Raw genomic sequence first — 26301 nt, forward strand, 5'->3', positions numbered from 1 at the left:
AACTACGAAGATTTCACAAAATATATAACGTATAAAATACATCACGAGTGTGTACTCGGCGGAATAGCTCAGTAGGCTAAAGCGTTTTTACTTCAGGACTCTGGCAGGACTCCAGGGGTCACTGGTTCGAAACCTGCTCCGGGCTATGTTATTTACCTTTTTTTAAATTTTTTCCTTGATTTTTTACTGGAGCTTTTACGATCCAATGTTTACATTTACCAATATAAAGCATTTAATGAATAAGTTAAAAAAATGCCAAAATCTGTGAAAAGGCCCCTTTAATAGTGTTTCAGTGACTTGATCAAAAATTTACGGCGCCCAATACCTGTGAACTGAAGTGAGTCAGGTGTACGATACTAATGACAACTGTTAGGTAGTTGTATTGAAACACAAATTCTGGTTCTAGGGAGCAAAGAGTATTTGTTTGCGTTTGCCTGAAGTTGTATGTGAGGGATGTTGATTCCTTCTTGACCTGCGATTTAGAAGTATGTACTAGAAGACTATTTTTGTTATGGCAACAAGATTGGTAAATTGGTCATTTATTAACAGTATACTTTGCGAATGTTCACACTTTAATGTTTGCTTGAATGTCCACTCTCCGTGTTAAATTTCTGACGTTATATTTAAATTAAGGAAATAATCATTTAGGTTTGGTCGATTACCGATAGATGAGTTTGTAACAAAATTACAAAAATCTTTTCAAACAAATTTATATTGTCCTAAGTATTTTATTTATTGTATTTGTAATCACTGGTATGTATGATATGTTGTTTAATTTTCCAAGTACATGTACTATAAGGTCTTATACTTATTCAGGCTTGTGAAATGTTTTGTTCCACTTACTTCAGACCTAATTCTTTCAACATGCCAACTGTTTCGCCAATAATCGTAAAAATATGCGATAACGGTTTACCAGTCTGAGTACAAACATTAAGCACTATGTATGATGAAGCGTGTTGTTAAAATGCACTTAGGAGCTAAGACAAACATACAGCCCTCGTGTAGAGTCGGTAATTTCATACTTGGATAAACGAGTAAATTGATGTATTCAATCTGAAATGATAATGATGTGTGCATATTTAAATCAAAAATAGTATTTGCATTTTATAAACATGAACACAGATAACAATATGAACTATGAACAGTAAGAGTCCTTGACAACGCATTTATGGCAACACAAATATGTACGAGCAAATGCAGATCATCCGTTGCCACGGTGCCATAATATATTAATTGTTTGATGTTTATTATGCATGCATTATCTTCTTTTATGCATCTTAATATATTGAACGTAATAAATAACAAGATAATGGGGAAATGTGATATGAGAATGAAAACGCCCCGATCGCAGCTGTTTGTCTTAACGACAACAGAGTAGTTGGAAACACATCAAGTGCACACGTTTTGGACCCATTGCGCTTTTGCAAAACGGTATTTAAGCAAACACAGCTTGATCAATCCGTTCGATTGAAGTCCCAAAGGATAAGTACAAGTTAATAAAAACTGTCAAAGTTTTTATACTTAATGGTTTTTTAAACTCAACACAATATAAATTTCTGTAGGCAGATAGATATCCAACCCGGATGACAACTCACATGCAAATTTGTTTCACATTTTATTAAAGTTAACTATGATTATATACATTGTATTACTGAAACTACGGAAGAAAACATTGTATTTGATGGAGTTTTCGTTCAAAACGGTTTTAAATCTCGACAGAATACGCAAACACTATAAAACGTTATCAACATTGACTTCGCAATTTAAACATAATTGTACAGATGCAATTTCGGTGTATTTTGCTTTGCTTTGCAGATAACTAGAACAACATATTAACATAAGATGAGAGTTCAACGCTCTGTTCTCACCATGGTATTACTGATCTTGCTGAGTTATTGTGTCCAACCCGCGGAGGGCAAAATGCTTGGAGGACTGACGGTGAAACGTACAGATCGGCGCGTTCGGGAAATAGCAAATGCAGCTGCAAGACAAATTGGCGGCGAATATTCGCTCATTAGTATTAAGAAAGCCAAATATCAGGTATGTATATGTTTAATAACAATGTACACGTAGATTATTCGTTCACCATTAAGTTCATGTTTGTTGGCTTAGCGGTATATGTTCACTTATGACATCTTCATATTTCTTGTGCAACGGGCAAAAGGAACGCCAATCGAGTTGGCCATTAAGGAAATGCAAACACACTGCTGACGTATTTCACATTTTAGTTTTAAAGATGCTCCGTTAGGACCACTCATTGTTTCGCCTTGTCTTCGCATTTAAACGCATCCGGGTGTTTATATAAATCATCTACAGTCTAGAACTGAACTCATTTTTGTACAATTTTCCTCATTTTATGGCATAATCTGAATGCAATATGCGTTCATATAATGAAACAAATATTTTTAATCTGTTATTTTGCCTATGTAAACGCGGCACGAATAACAATGACAGACGGGCTAATTGGTTTAGATCATTAACCCACTATTGATTGTCTATAGTATAATTAAGTTATTGTTTTGACAAATACGCACTAAACAGTGGCAAATTGATATATTTTTGTAAATAAATAAACGAACTAGAAAAATAGCACAAAAGATGGAGCTTTTTTAACTTCTGCATTAGTTGCAAAATCGGTTGGTACTATCTCATAATCCTAAAAGTAGCCCGTGGTAACGTACGAACGTTGTGCTTGTACGTGACTTATTACCGATTCAAATGTGTGCACGAATCAATTATCGAACAATAAGAAGAAACACACGAATTTCAATAATTATTGAATTTCAATTGCATAATCTTTTACTTAATATTTATTTACATTTGAACTGTTTTGGTATGGTATAAATAAGAAAATATAAAAAGAACATTTTTCAAGAGATGTTATTTATTTTTATCAAGTTTGTCTGATATTTTTCTGCAAGTAAAATATAAAGGAAACTAATTATCGTATACGTCGCCATCTTGTTCATGTTATATTCCCTTCTTTTCGATGTTTGAATACACTATTTTCAACACATGAGACGTGTTTTTATTATACCTCCGCTACGAAGTAAAGCACGTACACGGAAAGCACCATAGACGTCTTTGCGTCTGATCGTCTGTCTGAATGTCTTTCTCATCGTCGAGCCGTCGATAAAACTTGTCCGAAAGCTTTCTCGTACACTTCTCAACGTAAACTATTCAAACTTGCAGGTATTGCTCCTCCCGAAATGAACTTTGAGCATGTGCGATTTTTATTATCCAACATCTATAAACAAATATCTATAAACAAATTTGTGTTTTCTGAAACCAGATATTTTATATTTGGAGTGTACAATTGTCCTTGAATTTCAGGGTACATATCAAATTAACTGGAAACAAATATTTGGCTTTGAAACCACATCTTGTAATATAAGTAATTATACTTCCTGTGGTCAAAACTTGCCACGCCCCAGGGGTAACATTTAGTAGTATCAGCTTGCTATAAACAAGCGACGTCGAATGTATTCTAACTCACTATTGTGACAAGCTCTATTTATATATAGTTAATATTTGGGTTCGAGAAAACACGGTGCCGATCTCGGTCCTTTCATCTTTTTAGGGCCTATGACTATTTCAAATAATTTAAATATTTTGATTTCAAATCCAATTTGTATTTTTAAAAGACATTTCTTCTTTATTATCCAGCGTGATTTGTTTTATTTGAGACAGGCAGTACATTTCGCATATATTTGCTATTGCCAATCTTTAATGCAATTTAATACAGCTATGCGTTCAATCATCGGTAAAGCGTACATATTCATCGAATCCACTATTTTTAAATGTGCGTTTTAGATGAATTTGTGTTGTCTTTTTGAATAACTTGTTTATCTTCACATATTTGAAACTCGTTATAATGCGCAATTAAATATGCTTACCATTGATAAATGAGTATCGTTTATTTAATAAAATATTTGGATTTTCCAGGTTGTTGCTGGTAAATTGTATCATATCAACATCAATTTGTCCAAGACGGGAATGTCACTGGTAGTAAGTCAATTTCAATAATATCTTAATTATATGTATAAATCCTTAGAATGGGTTAATGATTACTATTTTTTAGATTTGTTCACTTCATAGTTTTTCTAACTGATTTGTAAAGGATATAAATATAATCTTATAGACCAGTATTGCTATGCATTATATTCCAAATGCACTCCGTTTGTTGTTCCAGTCGAAGGTTGTTAGCTGCAAAGTCAAGATTCTTGATCCACTAACAGGAGGCACGCCGGAATTGAAAGAGTTTTGTTGCAAAATGAAATAAAAGTTATCAGAACCACAAAGTTTGCGAACATAGATTCTTACTTGGGCTTTTTACTTTGCTGCACATTAAAGATTATATAAAATATAAACTATCACGCGTATCGTGCTTGTGCACATGGACCATTTTCATCGTAGTTTGCATTTTGAACTCATATATACGCAATAGACATCCAACGAGAATTACGATTCTAAAAGACGAAATCACTGTATTGTGAATCCATTACATATGCATGTTTCGTATTTTTTCAGCATCTATTTAATTAATACCGCAAATATTGTCTACACATATGCCAAGATAATGCATTATAGCGAAATAGCACTTTGTATGTGGTCGTTTATATTTCCTAGTATTCTTTCCCTTCTAACGACCAAACAGGTGCTGTGTTCCTGGAACGTATGTTGTCGGATGTTTTCTTGTGTGGGTTCTATCGTGGAAGAAAAACTTGTTTTGGCTGAAATATATATTTATTAATGATAGTATATATTAAGCATCGAACAACTATGGTAATAATATTACAAATACACAAATACAAGTAATGCATGACCCGACCGTTATCATAATCAAAGCGCTGAAGGCAACGACGTTGTTCGCTACTGCATAATCTTAGACGCCACTCATTTTTGAAAATTAGGTTATAGCTTTTTTATGGCAAGTTTGTGATAAACACAACCCATTCATATTGATAAAGAGTGTGTCTAAGCTTACAGGTCGAGATGTGTGTGCACTGGTTATCATATTATTTATGTTATAGAGCTCACTTAGACGATATAACAACAACATGTCCTTTTAAGACGTTCTGAAAGCACATAATATATGATGAAATGGTAAAATGAGAACCCATTAATATAAAATAAATTCCTTTTTCAAAACTTTTTGGACACCATATACAAATTCAAAATGTGCAATAAGACCTTAAATGACCTTTTTATAACGCCAGAAGACATGAATAAATACATACGATTATTTCATAGACTGATTCGTGAGAAATCCTCTGAACTTTGGTTATATCACTGCGTGTTTGCACAGCGTAAAGGATATAATACTGGTCAGTGTACGGAATTTCGGACTATTCTCTGCATGTTCAAACGACACATAGACGCAAATCGAGGCCCAGTTTCAATTACGCGTTAAAATCAATATTACAGAATTTCAATGTATGTAATCGGTCACTAAATCGCCAGGGGAAGACATAATTGACCATCGATAAACACGGTTTTGCTATCAAGATGAGATAACAATCAATACCGAAATAGTATAGGGTTACGACAAGATGGAAATCGTTTCATTACTTAACCGCAAATGTTGGTCGAACTCGGTCATTTAGTCTGGATATCGTTCCTGAACGTCTGATAAGGCTACCCTAATGTGCCAGTTTGTTATATTTGATATGTTGAATTCAATTATATATCGAAAAGGATTGTGCTAAAATGTGCTATTTACAAGACGCAATGAGATTTTTTAAAGACCCACGTCATGCTAAAATGCGTCTTATGCCATATGCGACAAATCATAGCTATAGCCCACCCAGCTTGCGCATCTTGAGGTCTGGTCAGGAGATGCATATAAGACCAAACAACATTGAGTGATTTTATAGCGGACAGCATCGCCTCTGAGCAGACTGCGCAAATGCGCATGCTGGGCTTGAGCTGCGTTGGATGGAACGCCATAGGACCCATTTCCGCATGACGCGGTTATGAAAGAGTCATTTGAATGTGTGGATAGAATACAGCGTGTTATTAATATACCACATATTTCGATGGGGGAAGAAAGAAAACTGCGTGTTACTCAAATATGAACATACGATATATTTCGATGTTGAAGAAATAACTCATGCGGTGAATATGCAAAATTGTGAAATAAAAACACAATTGTTAAAACTTTTGTTTTCAATTGAATATTTAGAAACGTATTTTTTTTTAATTTATTTCAAAGTCAGCATTTACGCCGAATATGTTTTCAAAAGGTATTTCTTGTTATATTTAGTATTTTTAAAATTTCGGGTTTAGCGAGTATAAAGCATTTGTGCCGTTGTCTAGAGTATACCTGTAGTGTTGGTGAACTCATGTTCAACGTTTTATAAATTTAGAATTGTTAATATAAACAAACTTTACCAAACTATTGCGTTGTTATCACCGGTACAATTGAGAAGCTGAACATATGGGAAATCGCAGCTACCTGTTGAGAGCAACAACGTTTCACAGCAGACTCTCCCTTTCCCTTGTAGATCAGCAGTAGTATATTTTCCCCTTTTCTATTAATAGCCTCAGATGTGGAATGGCCTGTGCTGCGCAAAATACCAAGTGATTAAACGCAGCCAATAGTGGACTATTTTATATTTTTTGCTCTCCAAATTCCTAGTTCATTTGTAGGACAGAAAAACTAGACAACAATAAATGGATTGAAAAGGGCTGGTGCAGAAGCTCCAACCGACATTTATTAATTGTTGAAAGCGTAAGCAAATAAGTGAAAAGAAATCAGTAAATATATGCAACATAGTCCCATAAAGTTGGACGAACAACAAAGTCCAAGTTGTGAGGGTATAGACAATCTCAACATGGCATATCATATTATGCAAGCAAGAAATATGGCATGGCATACATAATATTATGTAAGAATAAAGCATTGCATTACATACATGAAACGTTCAAAACAACAACAAAATTGAGGTAAAACAGGAAAGACACTATGTAAATAAACCACAACAAAAAGCATAACGACGATGGAGGAGGGGGAGGGATGGTGGTAAAAATTGCTTTTTTTGAAACAATGATCTGCGCAGTGATGAATCCTGTTGAAGAGTGATGCAACTTCCGTATAATAGAATAGGTTACACTGCAGTAAGTAAATTCGATATCAAAGGTTTCACACCAGTATGCTTAACAAAAGGGGAAGTACGCTACAAATATAAATCAATTTATAAATCCTGCGTCTTATAAATTATAATTTTATATTTTTTGCTCTCCAAATTCCTAGTTCATTTGTGGGACAGAAAAACTAGACAACAATAAATGGATTGAAAAGGGCTGGTGCAGAAGCTCCAACCGACATTTATTAATTGTTGAAAGCGTAAGCAAATAAGTGAAAAGAAATCAGTAAATATATGCAACATAGTCCCATAAAGTTGGTAGAACAACAAAGTCCACAAACCAGTGTGGACTATTTTAATAATTCATAAGCATGCGCTCCGTTAAAGAAATATTCAATTTAACACGATAGTCACATTATTTGCCAACTTGCGAATAGATAAAGTGGAAGAACAGAAACCTCTTACTTAAATTGCAAAAAGACAGTAAAAGACGTTTTTATGTATACAGTGAAGTGGTACGTTGTCTCCTGTCAAATATTAATGGTACGAAATATCTATCCCCGAATTATTTCGTGAGTTAACCCCCTTTTCCATCAGATGTCGTTTTATAATCATTTCCGGTAAAAGAATAACAACGAAAAAAAGACAATAACATCGGGTCAACACAAAATTGTGTTATCTTGAAGGTAAGCACTGCTTTGTCGCCATATTTAAATTTGGTATTAACTTTTTGTGACGACAGTATAACTAACTGTTGCCAGGTATACAGCAGGGTTAAAGTGTGACTTTTGTTGTTAATAAATGACATCCGAATCTGCATTGTCCGAATGTTTAACATGAGTTTATTTGACAAAAAGGCATTTCTGTCGGTGCCATATACCAAATAAGTACATACATATGTCTGACATATTGCAGACAACACTTTTTTTAACCTACCTTGTGGTTACATAATGCTCTGAAAAAAATCGATACTATATTTAACGGTGGAGGAAAGTAATGTGAAAATACTGAGCCCGACCGGGTATTGAACGCACGACCTCCAGAATGGTAGTCAGACACTTTAACCACGTCGCTAAAGAGCTAGCTCCACAACAAAGCTGTTGGAAGTGACCTTATTTCACTACACACCTCCCCCTTTTAATGTTTCAAGGCCCAGACACGCCCGCTACAGCATGTCTTGCATCCGCATGGCCCTCTCAGAAACCATTAAACAGCTCAGACCCATTCCCGCATTCACAGTTCTTTTTTTGCCTCGTCGCCATCAAAGTTAACCTTGTGGTAATCTTAATACAACACTATAGAAACTGGCCAGGGATTAGGAAAATACCTACTCCTAAGAATACGTCTTGTTCGGTCTACGACTGGATCAGAAGAGAGCGTGAAACGCAGTTTGTGAACCCCACTTCCGCAAGAGTGAGGGTAAAACCCGTACTTACTATACCCACCCGTACCGTACTGGATACATCACAACAAAAACGATCCTCATATTGCACACGCAAAGTTTACAATGAAATAACAATATTTACATGAGGCACAGTGTAGAATAACAGTGTCTATTCTAGAAATCCATAAGTAGGGAGAAATTCCCCCCTCACTTTGAAAAATAGGTGGGATTTTTCCAAAACAGGGGGCAATTATCAAATATCATTATAATGCGTTTCAGTTTTAAAGTTTGTTTTACCTTAAACACTTTAAACATACCGTCAGGCCAGTATAAAAAAAACAACACTTTCCATATTTTTTGCATTGACTTGATAAAAAAATTAATATGTTTTCACATGATATACCCCTATCCTTTTACCTAATAGAAATGAACATTTGCTGATGTGCGAGCAATTTATGATATTCATGTCTCAGTGCTACAAAGTTTTGAAACAACAATCAACACACCCACACTTTTCAAGCAGATGACTTGCTGGTGTAAATGTAGTACCATTAAAACACATTTCAGTGTGTTTTTTTCATTCCAAATTAATCGGGCCCGGTAATCGGTGCCATTCGCAATGGAAAAAAGTATATATTTTTCCCAAATTGGAGCTAAAAATTCCAAATTTAGAACTCAATAGATCTATTTAGTTCATGTCCCATCCATATAAGTTTTAACCTTAGTAAATATAATACTGTAAACACTTGTTAGTTTTTAAGCATTTTTAGCAACACAACACTAAATTCCCAATTTTAGTCGAAACACCTTAAAGTTTCCCAAAATAAAGGGATCTGGCCCCATTCCCAAAATGGTGAAAAAACCCACTGCATTTTTTTTTTCGAGACAAAGGATCAACATGAAATACATTTATTTTAGCATTGTTTATTTGAAGCTTGAATTCGTGAACATCGCATTAACATTAAAATTTGGAAAATTCATGTGAGAAATCAATAAAACATTTACGGTTGTGTGTAATGAATTCAACGATACTTTGTTAAAACGCTTTATGGATCGAATGAATTGCCATCATCAATTTTCTAAGTAACTGGCAACAATTTCATCATGGAGGTGTACACCGTAGGGTCGATCGTCCGATTAGTGTCATGTGCATAAGACAATTATGGCACGCGTCGTCTGCATGATTTTACTGCAGGTATTCAATTACTTATGAGTGTTGTCACTGAGGCAAAGCATGTGCTCTCATTGGCCAATATCTATTTTCCATCTTAACGACGCTCCACCTTTAGGCCGTTGTCTTTAGGTGAGTACATGTAGGTGAGAGACGATCTTAAATCGGATCTAGACATTTTTGGCGAAGATGATATTGCTATGATCTTTCTCCTGGATATCGAGTGGGCGAATTTCTCGCACACATGCTGAAAATGGACACCTGCTGTATGAAATTTACAAAAATAATGTCCCTTTTATTCAATTTCTACTTTCAAAATAGATATGCTTTAAGACCATGTATAAAATCATATGGAAAAGGGTCTCAATGGTCAGAAGTACTTAAGCCGACAAAAAAAAATGAGCAAAAATTGAGCAAAAGTTACCCAATGGCATTTCAAATGTCTTCCATTGAAATTAATCTATTAGAGTTTTTTTTTTTTATGATCAACAAGTTTTAAATAATTATTAGCTCATCTATTTTTTGAAAAAAAAAATGAGCTATTGTCATCACGTTGGCGTCGGCGTCCGGTTAAGTTTTGCGTTTAGGTCCACTTTTCTCAGAAAGTATCAATGCTATTGCATTCAAACTTGGTACACTTACTTACTATCATGAGGGGACTGGGCAGGCAAAGTTAGACAACTCTGGCGTGCATTTTGACAGAATTATGTGCCCTTTTTATACTTAGAAAATTGAAAATTTTGGTTAAGTTTTGCGTTTAGGTCCACTTTTCTCAGAAAGTATCAATGCTATTGCATTCAAACTTGGTACACCTACTTACTTTCATGAGGGGACTGGGCAGGCAAAGTAAGATAACTCTGGCGTGCATTTTGACAGAATTATGTGCCCTTTTTATACTTAGAAAATTGAAAATTTTGGTTAAGTTTTGTGTTTAGGTCCATTTTATTCCTTAAGTATCAAAGCTATTGCTTTCATACTTGCAACACTTACTAACTATCATAAGGGGACTGTGCAGGCAAAGTAATGTAACTCTGACTGGCATTTTGACAGAATTATGTGCCCTTTTTATACTTAAAAAATTTGGTCAAGTTTTGTGTTTAGGTCCACTTTATTCCTACAGTATCAGGGCTATTGCTTTCATACTTGCAACACTTATTAACTATCATAAAGGGACTGTGCAGGAAAAGTTATGTAACTCTGACTGGCATTTGGACGGAATTATGGGCCCTTTATACTTAGAAAATTGAAAATTTGGTTAAGTTTTGTGTTTTGGTCCACTTTACCCCTTAAGTATCATAGATATTGCTTTCATACTTGGAACACTCGCAAACTATCATAAGGGTACAGTAAAAGGACAAGTTGCATAACTCTGGTTGTCATTTTTACGGAATTATGGCCCTTTTTTGACTTAGTAACTTTGAATATATGGTTAAATTTTGTGTTTCGATCCACTTTACTTTGCTTTCAAACTTCAAATACTTTCATGATATCATGAGGTTACTGTACCTGGCAAGTTGAATTTTACCTTGACCTTTGAATGACCTTGACTCTCAAGGTCAAATTATTAAATTTAGTTAAAATTGCCATAACTTCTTTATTTATGATTAGATTTGATTGATACTTTGACGAAACTACTCTTTCCAGACATACCACAATCGACTCCACCCAAACCATCCCGTGTGCCCTCCCCCCTCCCTCCCCCCCCCCCCCCTATTTTTTTTTTCTTTTTTTTTCATCTCACAAATGACCACCCTCACACTATACCCCCCACCCACCCCACCCCCAATTTTTTTTAAACGGTTAAAATACACAAATATTTATTTTTATTATTTTATGTTTGAAATACCATCCAACCATCGGACCCAAGAATCCCCCCCCACACCCCCCCCCCTCCCCCACCCGAATCCCCACCCCCCCTATTTTTTTCTATTTTTTTTTAAGATCAACTCACAAATTACCACCACACCCTCACACTATACCCCCCCCCCCCCCCACCCCACCCCACCCCCCAGTTTTGTTTATTTTTGAAACGGTTAAAAAACACAAATATTTATTTTTATTATTTTATGTTTGAAATAACGTCCAACCATCGCACCCATGAATCCCCCCCACTCCCCCCCCCCCACCCCCGAATTTTTTTTCCGTTTTTTTTCACATTTTTGGAAGATAATGTAATAAATTCCACACCCCCACACTATACACCCCTCTTCACTCCACCCCTCTCTCCTTTGTGATTGAAAATGAGAGTCCCTTCACCTTTAAATAGAAAGTAGATGAGCGGTCTGCACCCGCAAGGCGGTGCTCTTGTTTTATACTGTTATTACTATTGATATTTTGTATTTCTGTGTCTTTGTGTGACTTCACTAAAAATCTACCGGTAAGTCATGTGCTAAAAAAACGCACCCAAACTAGGTCAACAGGTCAAATTGTAGAACATTCTTGTTACTTCCCTAGAGGCCACAATTATGACTAAATCTTGATGAAAATTGGTCAGGGTCATATGCACAATATATCTATCTGTAGGCCAAGTAAAAATGAAGTGCTTTCCTACTGGAATTTTTTCAGATGCCCCGGTGCTGATTGGGTGGGTTAGGAAGGGCTGTCTTCTTCATACTTATTTTATTGTAACATTGATTCAAATGATGTCATTAGTTGTGCCATGACTCTTGGAGAATAAAAAACAGCTATAAAAAACATTGATACAAATGTATTTTAAAATGTTTTTTTTTTTTTGGACACCTTTCACACATATATAGTATGATCCCGAAGCGAAAAATTCCTCAATATATCGGAATCAACCTGACTCTATTACTGCATACTTTCTACTTTTCCAGTTTGTATTAATTACTGGATAATCCTGTATACTCCATTTTTGAAAGCAAATTCTGGTAAATATTGGAGATAAAAGTAGAAGAATTTCATAAACACAAATGCTGACATATTTTGTTAAAGTATCACATGAATTTCTGCATTAAAGATTATGGAAAGATTTTATGAAATATTCACACTTAACATGAGTTAATCACCTGGCACGATGTGTGCATGTTTATACAACAATCGATACACCCACGCAGCCGCTTTTCCTAAAAATGATGTGGTTGCCATCATCAGTCTATTAAGAAACTGGCCATCATTTCTGTGGCAATTATATGTACGTCAGGAGGTGTCTGCATGTTTTAAGTGCAGGTATTGCCTGCCTATAAGTTCTGTCACTCATACAAAGCATGCGCCCTCTTTGGCTAATATTGTTTATCCAATAAACGGATGCTATGCGTTTAGGTGGGCTTTAGTTGGGTTAAGTGATACATGTAATTTAAAGAAGATTGTAAAAGGGCTTTCGAAATTTCCGGTGAAATTAATAATGCTTTAATCTTTAGAATGGCTAGTTGCAGTATCTGCAAAAATACACTGATCATAAATTTTCAGATGCCCTGTGGACTCTTGATTTAGAAATTTAAGTGCTTATGCAAGGGACTGTTAAATGGCCTGTGGAAAGCACTAGAATGTGGGTCATGTATGTCCAAAAACTAAGTAACCAATCAGTGTTTTTTGTTCAAATTCAGGCTGGTATTTGGCCCAATTCCCATTGGAAAAAAGTATATATTTTTCCCAAATGGGACGTAAAAAGTCCCAATTGAAGGTTCCCCCCCCCCCCCCCCATTTTTTTTTGGTTTTTAGAATTAACATTAAGTTTATCAAATATCCAGCTCTTTGAGTTAAATCTTAGAAAATATATTATTGAAAATACTTTTCAATCTTGAAAAAAACTTGGTCAGATTGTTTATCTGGACAATATCAAGCCTGCAATTGAATCTGGATCACATGTGTTAAAAAACTAGGTCTCATGGTCAAATTTTAGAGAAATCTCATCACCACTCTTGAGTTCACATTTATGACTCAATCTTAATGAAACTTTGTCAGAATGTTTATCTGGATAACTTCTTGGCCAAATTGGAATGTGGGTCACGTGCAACTCAAAAATTTAAAGGACAAGTGACTTTTCACTCATCTGAGTTTAGGTAGAAGTGAGTCAACTTAAGAAGCATTGGTTTCTGTTCAGTTTTTAATCAACTCTTCACTTATTTAATGCCCCTCATGACACCATAAAAAAGGCATATCCATCACGATTATGATTGCATGTATTAGAAACAACTCACATTTGGCAGTTTAGGGGAAAACATTAACAAATAGAAACCAACACACTTACATGTTAGTGTCGTGTTATTGTTGTATTAAACTGAATTAAATTCATATATTATCTGTTGATTTCTGGCTCACAGTAAATCTCAAAAGGAGTGGTAGTCACTTCTCCTAATGTACTTAGTGAGAAGTAATTAGCAAGGCTTGTCACCACTCAAGAGCCTACATATATGACGTTATCTACATGAAACTTTGTTATTAAAAGGTTTATTTTGTCAATATCTAGGCAGATTTTGATTTTGTCTCATGTGGGTCCAAAAACTAGGTCATTTGGTAAAATTGTAGATAAACCTTGTTACCACTCTAGGGCAACATTTATGAATCAATGTTGATATAACTTGGACCAAATATCTGCTTGATTTCTAGGCCATGTATTAATCTAGGTCATGTGACACCCAAAATAACGTCACCAGATCTATTCTCAGAAAAACCTTCGTCCACTCAAGAGCCCACATTTATGATTCAATCTTAATGAAACGTTTTTAGAAAGTTTATTATATCAAGATGTAGTATGAATTTGATTTTGTCTTATGTGAGTCTAAAAACTAGGCCACAGGGTGAAATTTTAGATAACCTTGTTACCACTCAAGATGCCACATTTCTGACTCAATCTTGATGAACTTGGACAGAATGTTTATTTGCTTGATTACTAGGCCAAAATAAGGTCACCGGATTGATATTTAGAAAAACTGTTTACCACTAAAGTGCCCACATTTATAACTCCATCTTTTTGAAACTTAGTCAGATTATTAACCTTATCAATATTTAGGCTAAGTTGTTGAAATCTGGGTCACATGCTTCCAAAAACCAGCCAAGGTCACTAGGTTAAATCTTTGAAAACCTTGTTACCTCTTAAGAGGCCATACTTATGACTAAGTCTTGATGAATATTGTTCAAAATAGGTACATTGACAATATTAAGGCCATGGTTAAATATGGGTCAAGTGGGGTCAAAACTAGATCAACAGCTCAAGTCTTCAACAATTGGTGCAAGGTGAGTGCAGAAGGGCCATCATGGCCCACTTGTTATATCTTCACAACAAATTAAAGGAAAATTAACTAATACATCAGATATTTCTTGAGTGACAGGCAAATTCAAGGATGGCACAGATGTAATGCTGAATTGTTAATATCCTTTCACCCTATCTGTTCAGTTGTCATCTTGAAAATCGTTCACTGATGAATTATTAAATAAATCTGAGAGGTTATTTATACACAAACATACTACAGTGTTATTAAAAGAGATATTTTCCCAATTAATTGGCATTAATGTTTATTGTGAAACTTTCTGAACACTTTTTGCCAGAGAACTGTTTAGTTCCTTGAAGTCTTTTTTGAGCACCTTAGAGCATTTAGCCCTCTTGTTTTTGATGAACCAATCACTTCCCATGATGATTGTCAAGGTGGTACTGAGGACAATTCTTGACCACCATTTGACAAAGTATTGCTTGTAATATTTACATGTTTACGGTCAAGGGGAAATCATAAGCGTTCATTTACAGTGAAAGCAAGCATTAAATAGGTCTGTTGAAAATGTGCAGCACTAAGCTCTTAGACTTGAGAATGATTTAAATAACTTAAGGGTAAGATCAAGACCGAAATAACTTTAGGGTAAGATCAAGACCGAAATAACTTTAGGGTAAGATCAAGAACAAAATAACTTTAGGGTAAGATCAAGACCGAAATAACTTTAGGGAAAGATCAAGACCGAAATAACTTTAGGGTAAGATCAAGAACAAAATAACTTTAGGGTAAGATCAAGACCGAAATAACTTTAGGGAAAGATCAAGACCGAAATAACTGTAGGGTAAGATCAAGAACGAAATAACTTTAGGGTAAGATCAAGACCGAAGTAACTTTAGGGTAAGATCAAGACTGAAATAACTTTAGGGTAAGATCAAGAACGAAATAACTTAAGGATAAGATCAAGAACAAAATAACTTTAGGGTAAGATCAAGAACGAAATAACTTTAGGGTAAGATCAAGACCGAAAAAAACTTTAGGGTAAGATAAAGACCGAAATAACTTTAGAGTAATATCAAGAACGAAAGTGCTGCAACCTGCTTCTCCTCAGCTGCCCCTCTTGGCTGCTCAACATTCTCACAATAAATGTTAAACTATCTTGTAATTTGAATTTATGTAGTTTTAACAATTATTCAAAGATTAGCGATTAAAATACTAGTATAAATTAAAAGCAATTAACTGATACAATTTTGTTATGAAATCAAATTTCTTTCACCATTGTGGATTTTCAGAAAGTTTAAATTTAAATTGTTTGCTGCAGCATGCATATAAATTAGCTACATGTAACTACTGCTTATTGCATTTCAGAAATCTCTAGATGGCAGCACAGGAGTAGACATTTTATGTCTGTTGTTTGCGGACAATAGGCCAGTATGGAGCATGGTAAAAAGTTACAACATCTTTATTTCTGAAAAAATAAAACAACTAACTTCAGTGTGTATGACACTCAAAATTAAACCAAATTCTGTTGCTAAATGGGCGTGGGAATGAAGCCCTATTTTGGCCATTGGGTTTCGATATTCTAACAATTGTATCTGTTATTAAAAAAGATTGTGTAATTTAATTTATATGTTGTAAATGTAAACTTGCGACTGAAGCCTTTTGCTTGGCGTATTTATGGGCCCGTTAAACCTGCCAATTCCCAAAGCAAAATTGAAAAAAAAATCCCACTTTGAAAAAGAAGTCTGTACCCCCCCCCCCATTTTTTTAAGACAAATAATCTCAATTTTATATCAATAACATCCAACAAATTATACAAGAATATAGCTATAATGTATATGATTTTGTTCATATAATTTGTATTATTACAAGTTATATCAAATCAGCAGACTTTTCTCGCAAATAAATTTCAAATCCCAAAATTGCTGTTTTTCCAAGAATAGTCAGGAAACAACCTGCAACTAAACTTGTTAATCTGGTGTATTCTGTTCATATACCACTTTTAAGGTGCAGAGGAGACTATCACTTGAATTGTCAATAGAAGGCACCATGAGTATTTTTACCGGGTTACCTCTTTTTAGATTCTTTAGCATACATAATGATAACAAAAGATATTCAAAGCATGGGCCAAGTGAATTGAGCATGTTCCCTATAGAGGTACTTTGCTGATAAAAAATTGTGCAAGTGCAGAACTCATTTATTTGATTTAACAGTTAAAGACCAATTTGTTGTGGCTTGTTGATTGTTTATTTACCATTTTGAATCAATGGCAAAAGTAACTGTTGTTCTTTGGTGATAGAAAGACCTGAAAATGTTATGTTTTAACCCTTTCCCACTTTATAGAAGCAAAGTAAAAATGGCTATGTGCAAACAGCACAAAACCAGAACAGCCTGCGAGTAACTTGCAGCCTGTTCAGGTTTGATGCTGTTTGCTGCTCATCAGTACGTAAAGTTTGGAGATGAAGCTTTTAAAACTTGAATCTAGTAAGAAAGGTTGTTAATTAAATTAAACTTTTTCAGGGACTACAAATGCGTGAAAATACGTGGTAAAGGGTTAAATAAAGAGAAAGCTGTAGCAGTGTCACATTGGTGTCACACTTCTCTCCATGTGGTATAGGCTTTACACCAATAGGATCAAATAAAATCATCTGCAGACTTGTGTTATTGATTTTCATTGCTTTATGATTCATTGTCTCACAGCAGTTTCTTTTCTGCAATGTGTGAAAGAATTAAGGACATATCACTTTCTGAAATGGTCAGAAGTGGGTGGGGTAATGTAAAATAATAATTCCTTATATAAGCATTCTATATATAGTTTGGAACAATATGCACAACTAAAATTACATATAATTCAGTGATACATGAACCAGTTTTAATAAAAACTTTCAAAAAGAGTAAATTATCACATTTTTTTACCTTATAAACCACTTTTTTCTTGAGGAAAAATGTAAACAACTGGAGTCAAAAAATAGTACACTTGAACAAGTATGGTGGACAAAAAATTATAATTTATAATAAAAAATATGAAAGATACAGAAATATTGAAAACATTTTAATAAAATCCCTTCAATTTTATAGCATATATTAATGAAATATGCATAATGATGTTTACATGTGTTTGTTAAAGTTATGTTTTACACATTTAAAAAAAGTCTCAATCTAATTTATATTTGTCATTTCTGGTCAACCATACTTTTTCCTACTATTTTTAGACTGAAGTTGTTTACATTTTTTTCTTACAAAAAAGGATGCTTTTTTCAGTGTTTCTAGTGTTATATTTAATAATACTCTAACACTATGTTCTACAGTGGTGTATGTTCCAGCTGGTATCAGTGGATTTATGAAGAAAATAAGAAAATAAGGACTTTGAACGCTCAAGAAAAAAGTGGTTTATAAGGTGAAAAAAGCGATTATTTACTCTTTTTGAATGACTTCATTAGAACTTGTTCATGTATCACTGAAGTATATGCTATTTAAATTGTGCATATTGTTCCAAACCTAATATAGAATGTTAATATAAGGATTTTTTTTTAAACATAACCCAACCCACTTCTGACTGTTTCAGAAGGTGATATGTCCTTAAAAGTAGCTGTTGTGCTAATTCTAGAATTATCATATTAATGCCCCTCTTCGAAGAAGAGGGGGTATATTGTTTTGCACATGTCGGTCGGTCGGTCCGTCGGTCTGTCGGTCGGTCGGTCCGTCCACCAGAAGGTTTCCGGATGAAAACTCAAGAACGCTTAGGCCTAGGATCATGAAACTTCATAGGTACATTGATCATGACTGGCAGATGACCCCTATTGATTTTTAGGTCACTAGGTCAAAGGTCAAGGTCACAGTGACTCAAAATAGTAAAATGGTTTCTGGAGGATAACTCAAGAATGCTTAGGCCTAGGATCATGAAACTTCACAGGTACATTGATCATGACTGGCAGATGACTCCTATTGATTTTCAGGTCACTAGGTCAAAGGTCAAGGTCACAGTGACTCGAAATAGTAAAACCCTTTCCGGATGATAACTCAAGAATGCTTAGGCCTATGATCATGAAACTTCATAGGTACATTGATCATGACTGGCAGATGACCCCTATTGATTTTCAGGTCACTAGGTCAAAGGTCAAGGTCACAGTGACTCGAAACAGTAAAAAGGTTTCCGGATGATAACTCAAGAATGTTTACGCCTAGGTGCATGAAACTTCATAGGTACATTGATCATGGCTGGCATATGACCCCTATTAATTTTCAGGTCACTAGGTCAAAGGTCAAGGTCACAGTGACTCGAAACAGTAAAATGGTGTCCTGATGATAACTCAAGAATAATTAGGCCTAGGATCATGAAACTTCATAGGTACATTGATCATGACTGGCAGATGACCTCTATAAATTTTCAGGTCACTAGGTCAAAGGTCAAGGTCACAGTTACAAAAAACTTATTCACACAATGGCTGCCACTACAACTGACAGCCAAAATGGGGGGCATGCATGTTTTACAAACAGCCCTTGTTATGTAAGTGATAATGGTTTTGCTTTCTTGATTTGGGTACTCTGCAAAGAATCTTCTTAGTAAATACATTATTTTTTAAATCTTATATAAAAAGTGTTTTTGTTTGTCTGTTTGTGTATAACTAACCAGAATAGTAATTAATAAATAAATAATACATTGGAGTGTTACCCTAATAACATATTAATTTATTTACACATGGGCATTGTACAGTTTTGTCAGCTTTTTGGGTGTAATTACAGGATAACACCATGAATGATTATTTTGTCATATAAATTATGTTAGTTTTTCACTCTATAGAAACACAATCACTCTTTATATGTGATTTCTTTTTAATATACATTTACTGTTATATTGAACAACTTCTACTGAAGTGATCTAAGTGTGCTATTGTTCACATGGTCACACGAGGAAGTAGGTTTAGGCAAACTAAAAAAATTAGGATGGTTTAACAAATATTTATAAAAACCTGGATGCAGAAATACAAGATATAATGTATTCATTATAAAAGGGTTAACTTTAATAAATAGACTCCCCAGTTTGCTACAAGGTTAATTTAACATACTGAATATGATGCGTGTGTTTTTTTTCTTTGTTAATCTATGCTGTGACTGTTACTATTTATCAAAGGATAGCTGTAAATTATAAACTTTTCCATAGTTGCATGTGCTGGTATATTATCTGACCCATTAAGCAAACAACCCGATTTTCTGAATCATCATCAACATTGAATTTATTGTCAATTACTTGTTAAGTTCAGAATACTTAACTGATAACAATAGTATACAATTTATGGTAGATTAATTGTGTTATTAGTTACATGTACGTTATTAATAATTGATAGTAAATTGCTGTCATGAAGGAACACAATTGCTTAGAGGGACATGTTCACAGTGTGGCAAACTGACAGTTGTACAAAAATGGTAATAGATTAACAAGGGGAATGTATCAAGGAAATTCAAACTTGAAAAATAATACACCTGACTAAATAAAATCTTGAAAAATGTATGTGCATTGATATTTATCATTGGAAAGCGTAAAAAAATAATGTGGTTTTAATGCTTTCTCATCAATAATTTTGCAAAAATGTGTATTACCAACATGAAGGTTGAACTATGTTTGTGATTCAAAAGCATTTATGGTATGGTGGTATGAAGTTAGCTTTTGCTTTTATAAGTCTTGGGTTTGATCCCCAGCGCAGGCACTTGTTGTATACTGTCACTATAATAACCATAAATATTAATTTTGTTCTTGCATAAATGTAATTATATTTTTAACTCGTTCAGTGCTGGAACCGAATTTCGAAGGCATTTGCAAACAGTTTGGATCCAGATGAGAAGCCACGTTCTATCAGGATCCAAACTGTTTGCTATTCTGATAGTATTCTTTGAAAAAAATGGAAGAAAATGCTAATTTTGAAAATTCAACAGACAACATTTTAGCAGACGACAAATTTCCCAGCATGCAAAGGGTTAAAAAGACAAAAAAATCTGTGACCAAGTCTCATTAATGAGAAAACTGGGAGAAAATTGCAGATGTTGCTTTTACTGGTAGTTAGTTATTGATGGATAAATTCTGTCAGATATTTAGAAAATAATCATGCTCATTTGTTGTTTTAAGTTATTCATTATTGCTTTCTGCGTGTATTCAGTGCATGTTTTCTTGACTGATTGAACAAATCATAGTTTTTTAAGAAGTGTTTTTTTTTTTTTTTACTTGTGTTTGACCTTATACAGTATTGTGCCACCAATAAAAGAAAATGGCACTTTTAGTATTACTTCATCTCATTTTCTTCTTATATATTGATGTTGTCATGGATTCTTGTCGCTACATGTACCATTGTTGGTGTTGTTTCTTACAGTATCAGGCGTGGCTACCACACCCTACCCTAATGGTCCAGTAATGTCGCAGCCTGGTATGTATTAATTGATGTTGTAAGATATTGTACATTGTAAATTGCGCTTTTGTTGAAAAGTCTTCAATTAATACCTACTCGTGTTATTATTCAAGTCTGCAATCAATAATTTACTGTTAAACATTTTGGTGAAAATTCAACAATATCATGATTTTAAATATTAAATCAATGAAAAGAGTACAATATTCAATATATGGCGGATATGTAAAGCAAAATTTTGTTGGAGAAACAAAACATGAATTATTATTTTTATAACTACAGATATTATGCCTTTGAAGATTTGTAGCAAAAACTTAGTAAAATATTATGGCATTCAAGTATACCTTTATGAACATCATACTGTTGAATCTAATGTTAAGATCAAGCATTTTTAGAAAAGTTACAATATTGTGTCAAAAATGCATATGAAAACATGTGTGCAGACATAGCATACAAGCATTGTGCAGAACAAAGTCATGATAATGGCAAGAACAAAATCATATATTTAATATTTATGTACAAAAAATACCTTTTAATAAATTTATTCCTTAAGATGGAACAATGCAACGGTATCATTTCAAATATTTTAGAGAATTTAAAGGTATTGACACATTTTCAGCAATTTGTAATAAAGTAAATATTATGATGACATGCATGAAATGTTTATGTCGAAAAACATGTATTTCAGAGAAAGTTTATGTATATATGTTAGCATTAAAAATGGTTAATCAAATATAAAGGTAAAAACCAAAACAAACTTTTACCAGTAACATTTATATAAAAAACATATCATTAAGTGAATGTAGTGGCGATATTTATTACAACATATTGTATAGCAGTAAACTATATTATGACAAAATCAAAGTGCTGAAGGCACTGAAGTTGTTCGCTATTGCATAATCTTAGACACAACTCAGTTTTCAAAATTATGTTATAGCTTTTTATATGGCAAGTTAAAATGAACACAACCCATTCAAATTTAAAAAGAGTGTGTCCTAAAGCACAGGTTGAGATGTGGGTGCACTGTTTATCCTCATATTTATGTTATAGAGATAACTTAGACAAAATAACAACAATATGTCTCTTTTTTTTTCGCAATTGGTTGCTGCACTGGCAACCATCTTTAGCATTTTGGTTGCCTTGCTAAAGAATAACAAGCCTAGAATCATGTACATGTTGTTTAATGTGTATCTAATACTTTATTTATTTTCTTTAAATTATTGAGCAACAATTTTGCAGACAAGACAGACTTTTAATGCATCATGTCTTGTTGGGAGCCGGAATTGAATCATTCATTCAATCCTCTCTGCGCTGTCTGGTGCTTGAGGAGATGGCAAGGGAGCGCCACTTTGGTCGGTCAGCTGCTGTTGCGGGTGCTGTCTGCAGAGTGAGGCCTCTGTTCTTGAGCTCTCGCTCCATGGTTCAGCGCCACGTCTCTTTTGGTCGTCCACGATTTCTTTTCCCCTGTGGAGTCCATCTCAGTGCCACCCTGGGTAGCGAGTCGGATGCCATTCTGCAGACGTGGCCTAGCCATCTCCATCTTCTCAAAGCGATGGTCTCCGCAATGCTGTTTGCGCCAGCTCTTTTACACAGTTCCATGTTCATGATCATATTTGGCCAGAAGACTTTCATGATCCGTAGTAGGCACTTGTTCTGAAAGACTTCCATTTTTCGCTTGATGGTAGCAGTGGTCTTCCAGCACTCACACCCATATAGAAGGACGCTCAGCACGTTGCTCTTGAAGATGCTGAGCTTGGTGTGCATGCTAAGACTTGTGATCCTCCAGATGGGCTTCAGCATTGCGAAGGCTTGGTTGGCTTTGCTGATTCTCGTGTTGATCTCCCTTGCACAGTCTGCATCTGTGGTGACCTTGCTGCCCAGGTAAATGAACTCGTCCACATCTTGCAGAGGCTGGTCATTGATAGTGATTGGGTCGCCCACTCTGGTGTTCTTCCTCATGACCTGAGTCTTCCCAATGTTGACCCTGAGACCTATGGTGCTTGCTGACAGTGCCAACTGTTTTGTCTTCTGCTGGATGTCCTGTTTCCTGCTAGCAAGTAGCCCATTATCGTCGGCGTAGTCCAGGTCATCTAGCAGCGAGGTCAGCGTCCACTGTATTCCTTGCCTCCTTCCCTCTGTGGTGCGTTGCATGATCCAGTCAATTGCCATTGAAAAGAGGAGCGGCGAGAGGATACATCCTTGCTTCACTCCAGTTTCCACCTTGAATGGTTCAGTGACCTGGTTGTTGTGGACGACTCTGCACTCAAAGTTTTCGTACAGGGCCCTGATGACGTTGACAAGTTTCTGAGGGATGCCATAATGTCGCAGAATCTTCCAGATAGGGAGTCTCTGTGTAGGCTGTCGAAGGCCTTCTCAAAGTCCACAAAAACCACGTAGAGGGATCCATTCCATTCATGGGACTGCTCAAGGATCTGCCTAAGGACAAAGATGTGGTTGGTGCAGGACTTGCCTTTCCTGAAGCCAGCCTGTTCCTGGCGAAGGATACCGTCTGCTGCTGTTGTGATGCGTTGGAGGATGATGCGGCTGAAGATCTTACTGGTGAGAGATAGTAAAGTGATGCCTCGCCAGTTGTTACAGCTCCCCAGGTCTCCTTTCTTGGGCAGTTTGACAATGGTGCCGGTCTTCCATTCGTTTGGCGCTCCTTCACTGTCCCAAATCTTTTGAAGAATCTGGCAAAGAAGCTGTGGCGTCACTGTGTCTTCTGCTTTCAGCATCTCAGGGCACACTCCATCGCCGCCAGGCGCCTTCCCATTCTTCAGCTTACGGATGGCTCCATTGACTTCCGTCACATTGATGTTGCCGAGGTTGATGTCAAGGTCCTCTTCAGCTTCAGGAATGTCGGCTAGGGTTGGTGGGTCTGGGCGGTTTAGGATGGACTCAAAGTGTTGCTTCCATCACTTCAGCTTCTCCTCTTCCACAGTGACATGAGTTCCGTCTTCAGCTCTCACAGGAAGGTCATGGTGCTGACCGTAGTCGCCCTTCAGCTTCCTGGTGTTCTGGTACACTGTCTTCATGTCATTGTGCTGGGCTGCTGTCTCCGGCTCCTCTGCCAGCCTCTCTATGTACCTACTCTTGTCTCTTCTGGCTGATGTCTTCACCACCTTGTCTTTCTCACTATATTCCTTTGAAATTCTTTCCTTAAGTCTTAGGGATTTGGTGTGCAACAGTTTCTTTTTGATCTGCCTTCTTTCTTCTATATGAGACCACGTTTCTACTGAGATCCATTCTGTCTTCTTGCTCTTTCTGAAGCCCAGAACTTCCTCTCCTGTCTCTTTCATTACTCTGTTGAAGCCTTTGATGGTCAGTGCTGCTTCATCTTCCAAAATACTAAATCTATTCCTGAGGGTTAACCTAAACTCTTCTTTCACTTTTGGGTCTTTCAACTTGACGACATCGTTGGTTCTTGATGTCTCCCGTCTTGGCTTTCCTGAGCTTTAAAGTCACCTTGGCCACCAGAAGACTATGGTTGCTGCCGATGTCTGCATGTCGCATCACACGCACGTCCTGCAGAGAGTGCCTCCACCGACCGTTGATGATGATGTGGTCAATCTGGTTCTGGGTCCTGCCGTCTGGTGATGTCCATGTTAGTTTGTGGTTCTCCTTGTGCGCGAACAAGGTGCCTCCTAGGACCAAGTTGTTCTGTTGACAGAAGTTGACTAGTCTCTCCCCGTTGTCTGTGATCACACCCATTCCATGTTGTCCTATGGTCCTCTCTCTGTCATTGTTGTCGCAGCCAACCTTAGCATTGAAGTCGCTGAGCAACATCAGCATGTTGTGTTGGGGGATGTCCTCTAAAACACTTTAAAAGGCTTCATAGAATGCATCCTTGTCCTCTTCTTCCGCATAGTCTATTGGTGCATACCCCACAACAACAGACAGCTTGGCGTACTTGGAGTTCATCCTGACGTACAGCAGGCGCTCGTTCACAGGTTTCCACTGTAGCACGGTGTTGGCCTTGCTCTTGCTGATGATGACGGCAACTCCTTTCTCGTGGTCGTTGTCAGTTCTTCCTGACCAGATGATGACTTCTCCGGAACTCACCTTCTGCTTGCCAGAGCCAGTCCATCTTGCTTCTGTTACTCCCATAAGGGTAAGGTTGTATCTGTTCAGCTCACTCACCACTTGCGCTAGCTTTCCAGTCTGGTAGAGTGTTCGCACGTTCCAACATCCAACTCTGATCCATAGCTTTGGCGTCAAGAGGTCCGCTATCGGGGTGGGGACGTCCTTGCGGCTTTGATCCCCATCCTTCATAAGTCCAGTTGCCTGGTCTGCTTTACTCCCAGCGCCGTTTGTCGCTTGTTCCCTTGTTGTCGTTTCCTTAGCAAGCATTTTTTCACGGGGTGGGGTTGCTAGCCCCACGCCCAACCCTCCTCCTTTTTCAGCGCGGGCTTGGGACCGTCCTTGGTGGAGTTAATTGAATCATTTCCTAGGCCTAATTGATCCACAGTTGCCAATTTGTATTCTATGTTTAATTGGATCAAGTTGTTTCAAGCTTTGAAAAAGCTAGTTGCCCTGCTTTTAAGCCAAACTGTAACAAACGTTTGAAATTGAGTTTCCTGGGCTTAAATCTACTTGCCCCAGGCTAACAGGCAACCACTTAACCTGCAAGTTATTCATGATGTAAGATCTGAAAGTGTATTGAACTCATTCAGTTTGCAAGTCTTAAGACATTAAAGGGACCTTTTCACGTTTTGGTAAATTGACAAAATTAAACATTTTAATAATTTGGAGAGTTCTGTTGTTGTCGTTATATTTTTTCATACTATGAGGATTGCTTATATAAAGTATACAATACATCTCTCATTGTATGAGCACGGATGGCCGAGTGGTCTAAACGATAGCCTTTTATTCCAGGGGTCAGTGGTTCGAGCCCAGTTGAGGGTAATATTTTTTGTTTCTTTTATTTTATTCTTGTTTTTTTTTGTGTGGAGCTTTTAAGATCCAATGTTTACATTTATCAATATTAAGCATTTAATGACAAACTGTGAAAAGGTCCCTTTTAGATGTTTACTAAAAATGCCACATTGTAAAAATTTAGAACTCATTGGTTGTTTATTTGATTCAAAAGTGATTTTGTTTA

General features: G+C 36.1%; 2 protein-coding genes across 4 annotated transcripts in view; both read left to right on the top strand.

The window, feature by feature from the left end:
• The first annotated feature begins 1665 nt into the window (after nt 1–1665).
• LOC127880167 (uncharacterized) lies at nt 1666–4607 on the top strand. Of its 2 annotated transcripts, none has more exons than XM_052427405.1 (3): nt 1666–2040; nt 3946–4008; nt 4193–4607. In XM_052427405.1, exons 1-3 carry the CDS (start codon nt 1843–1845, stop codon nt 4280–4282), a joined length of 351 nt encoding a protein of 116 aa, XP_052283365.1. In that variant the 5' UTR covers nt 1666–1842; the 3' UTR covers nt 4283–4607. The 2 variants fall into 2 exon arrangements, with proteins under 2 accessions (XP_052283365.1, XP_052283375.1); XM_052427415.1 differs by having other exon boundaries at nt 3946–4005.
• A 3063-nt stretch (nt 4608–7670) lies between these two features.
• The window catches only part of LOC127879862 (interleukin-17 receptor D-like), a 31975-nt gene continuing 13344 nt past the window's right edge, over nt 7671–26301 (top strand). Inside the window, exons 1-4 of one of the 2 annotated variants that reach the window (XM_052426934.1) lie at nt 7671–7774; nt 16174–16248; nt 21168–21221; nt 26076–26102. In XM_052426934.1, coding sequence (XP_052282894.1) covers nt 16239–16248; nt 21168–21221; nt 26076–26102 — 91 coding nt within the window. In that variant the 5' untranslated portion in view covers nt 7671–7774; nt 16174–16238. The remainder of the gene's footprint in view (nt 7775–16173; nt 16249–21167; nt 21222–26075; nt 26103–26301) is intronic. The other variant, XM_052426940.1, reaches the window with a different exon arrangement.

The sequence above is a fragment of the Dreissena polymorpha genome, chromosome 1 (assembly GCF_020536995.1).
Source record: "Dreissena polymorpha isolate Duluth1 chromosome 1, UMN_Dpol_1.0, whole genome shotgun sequence".
Classification (NCBI taxonomy): Eukaryota; Metazoa; Mollusca; class Bivalvia; order Myida; family Dreissenidae; genus Dreissena; species Dreissena polymorpha.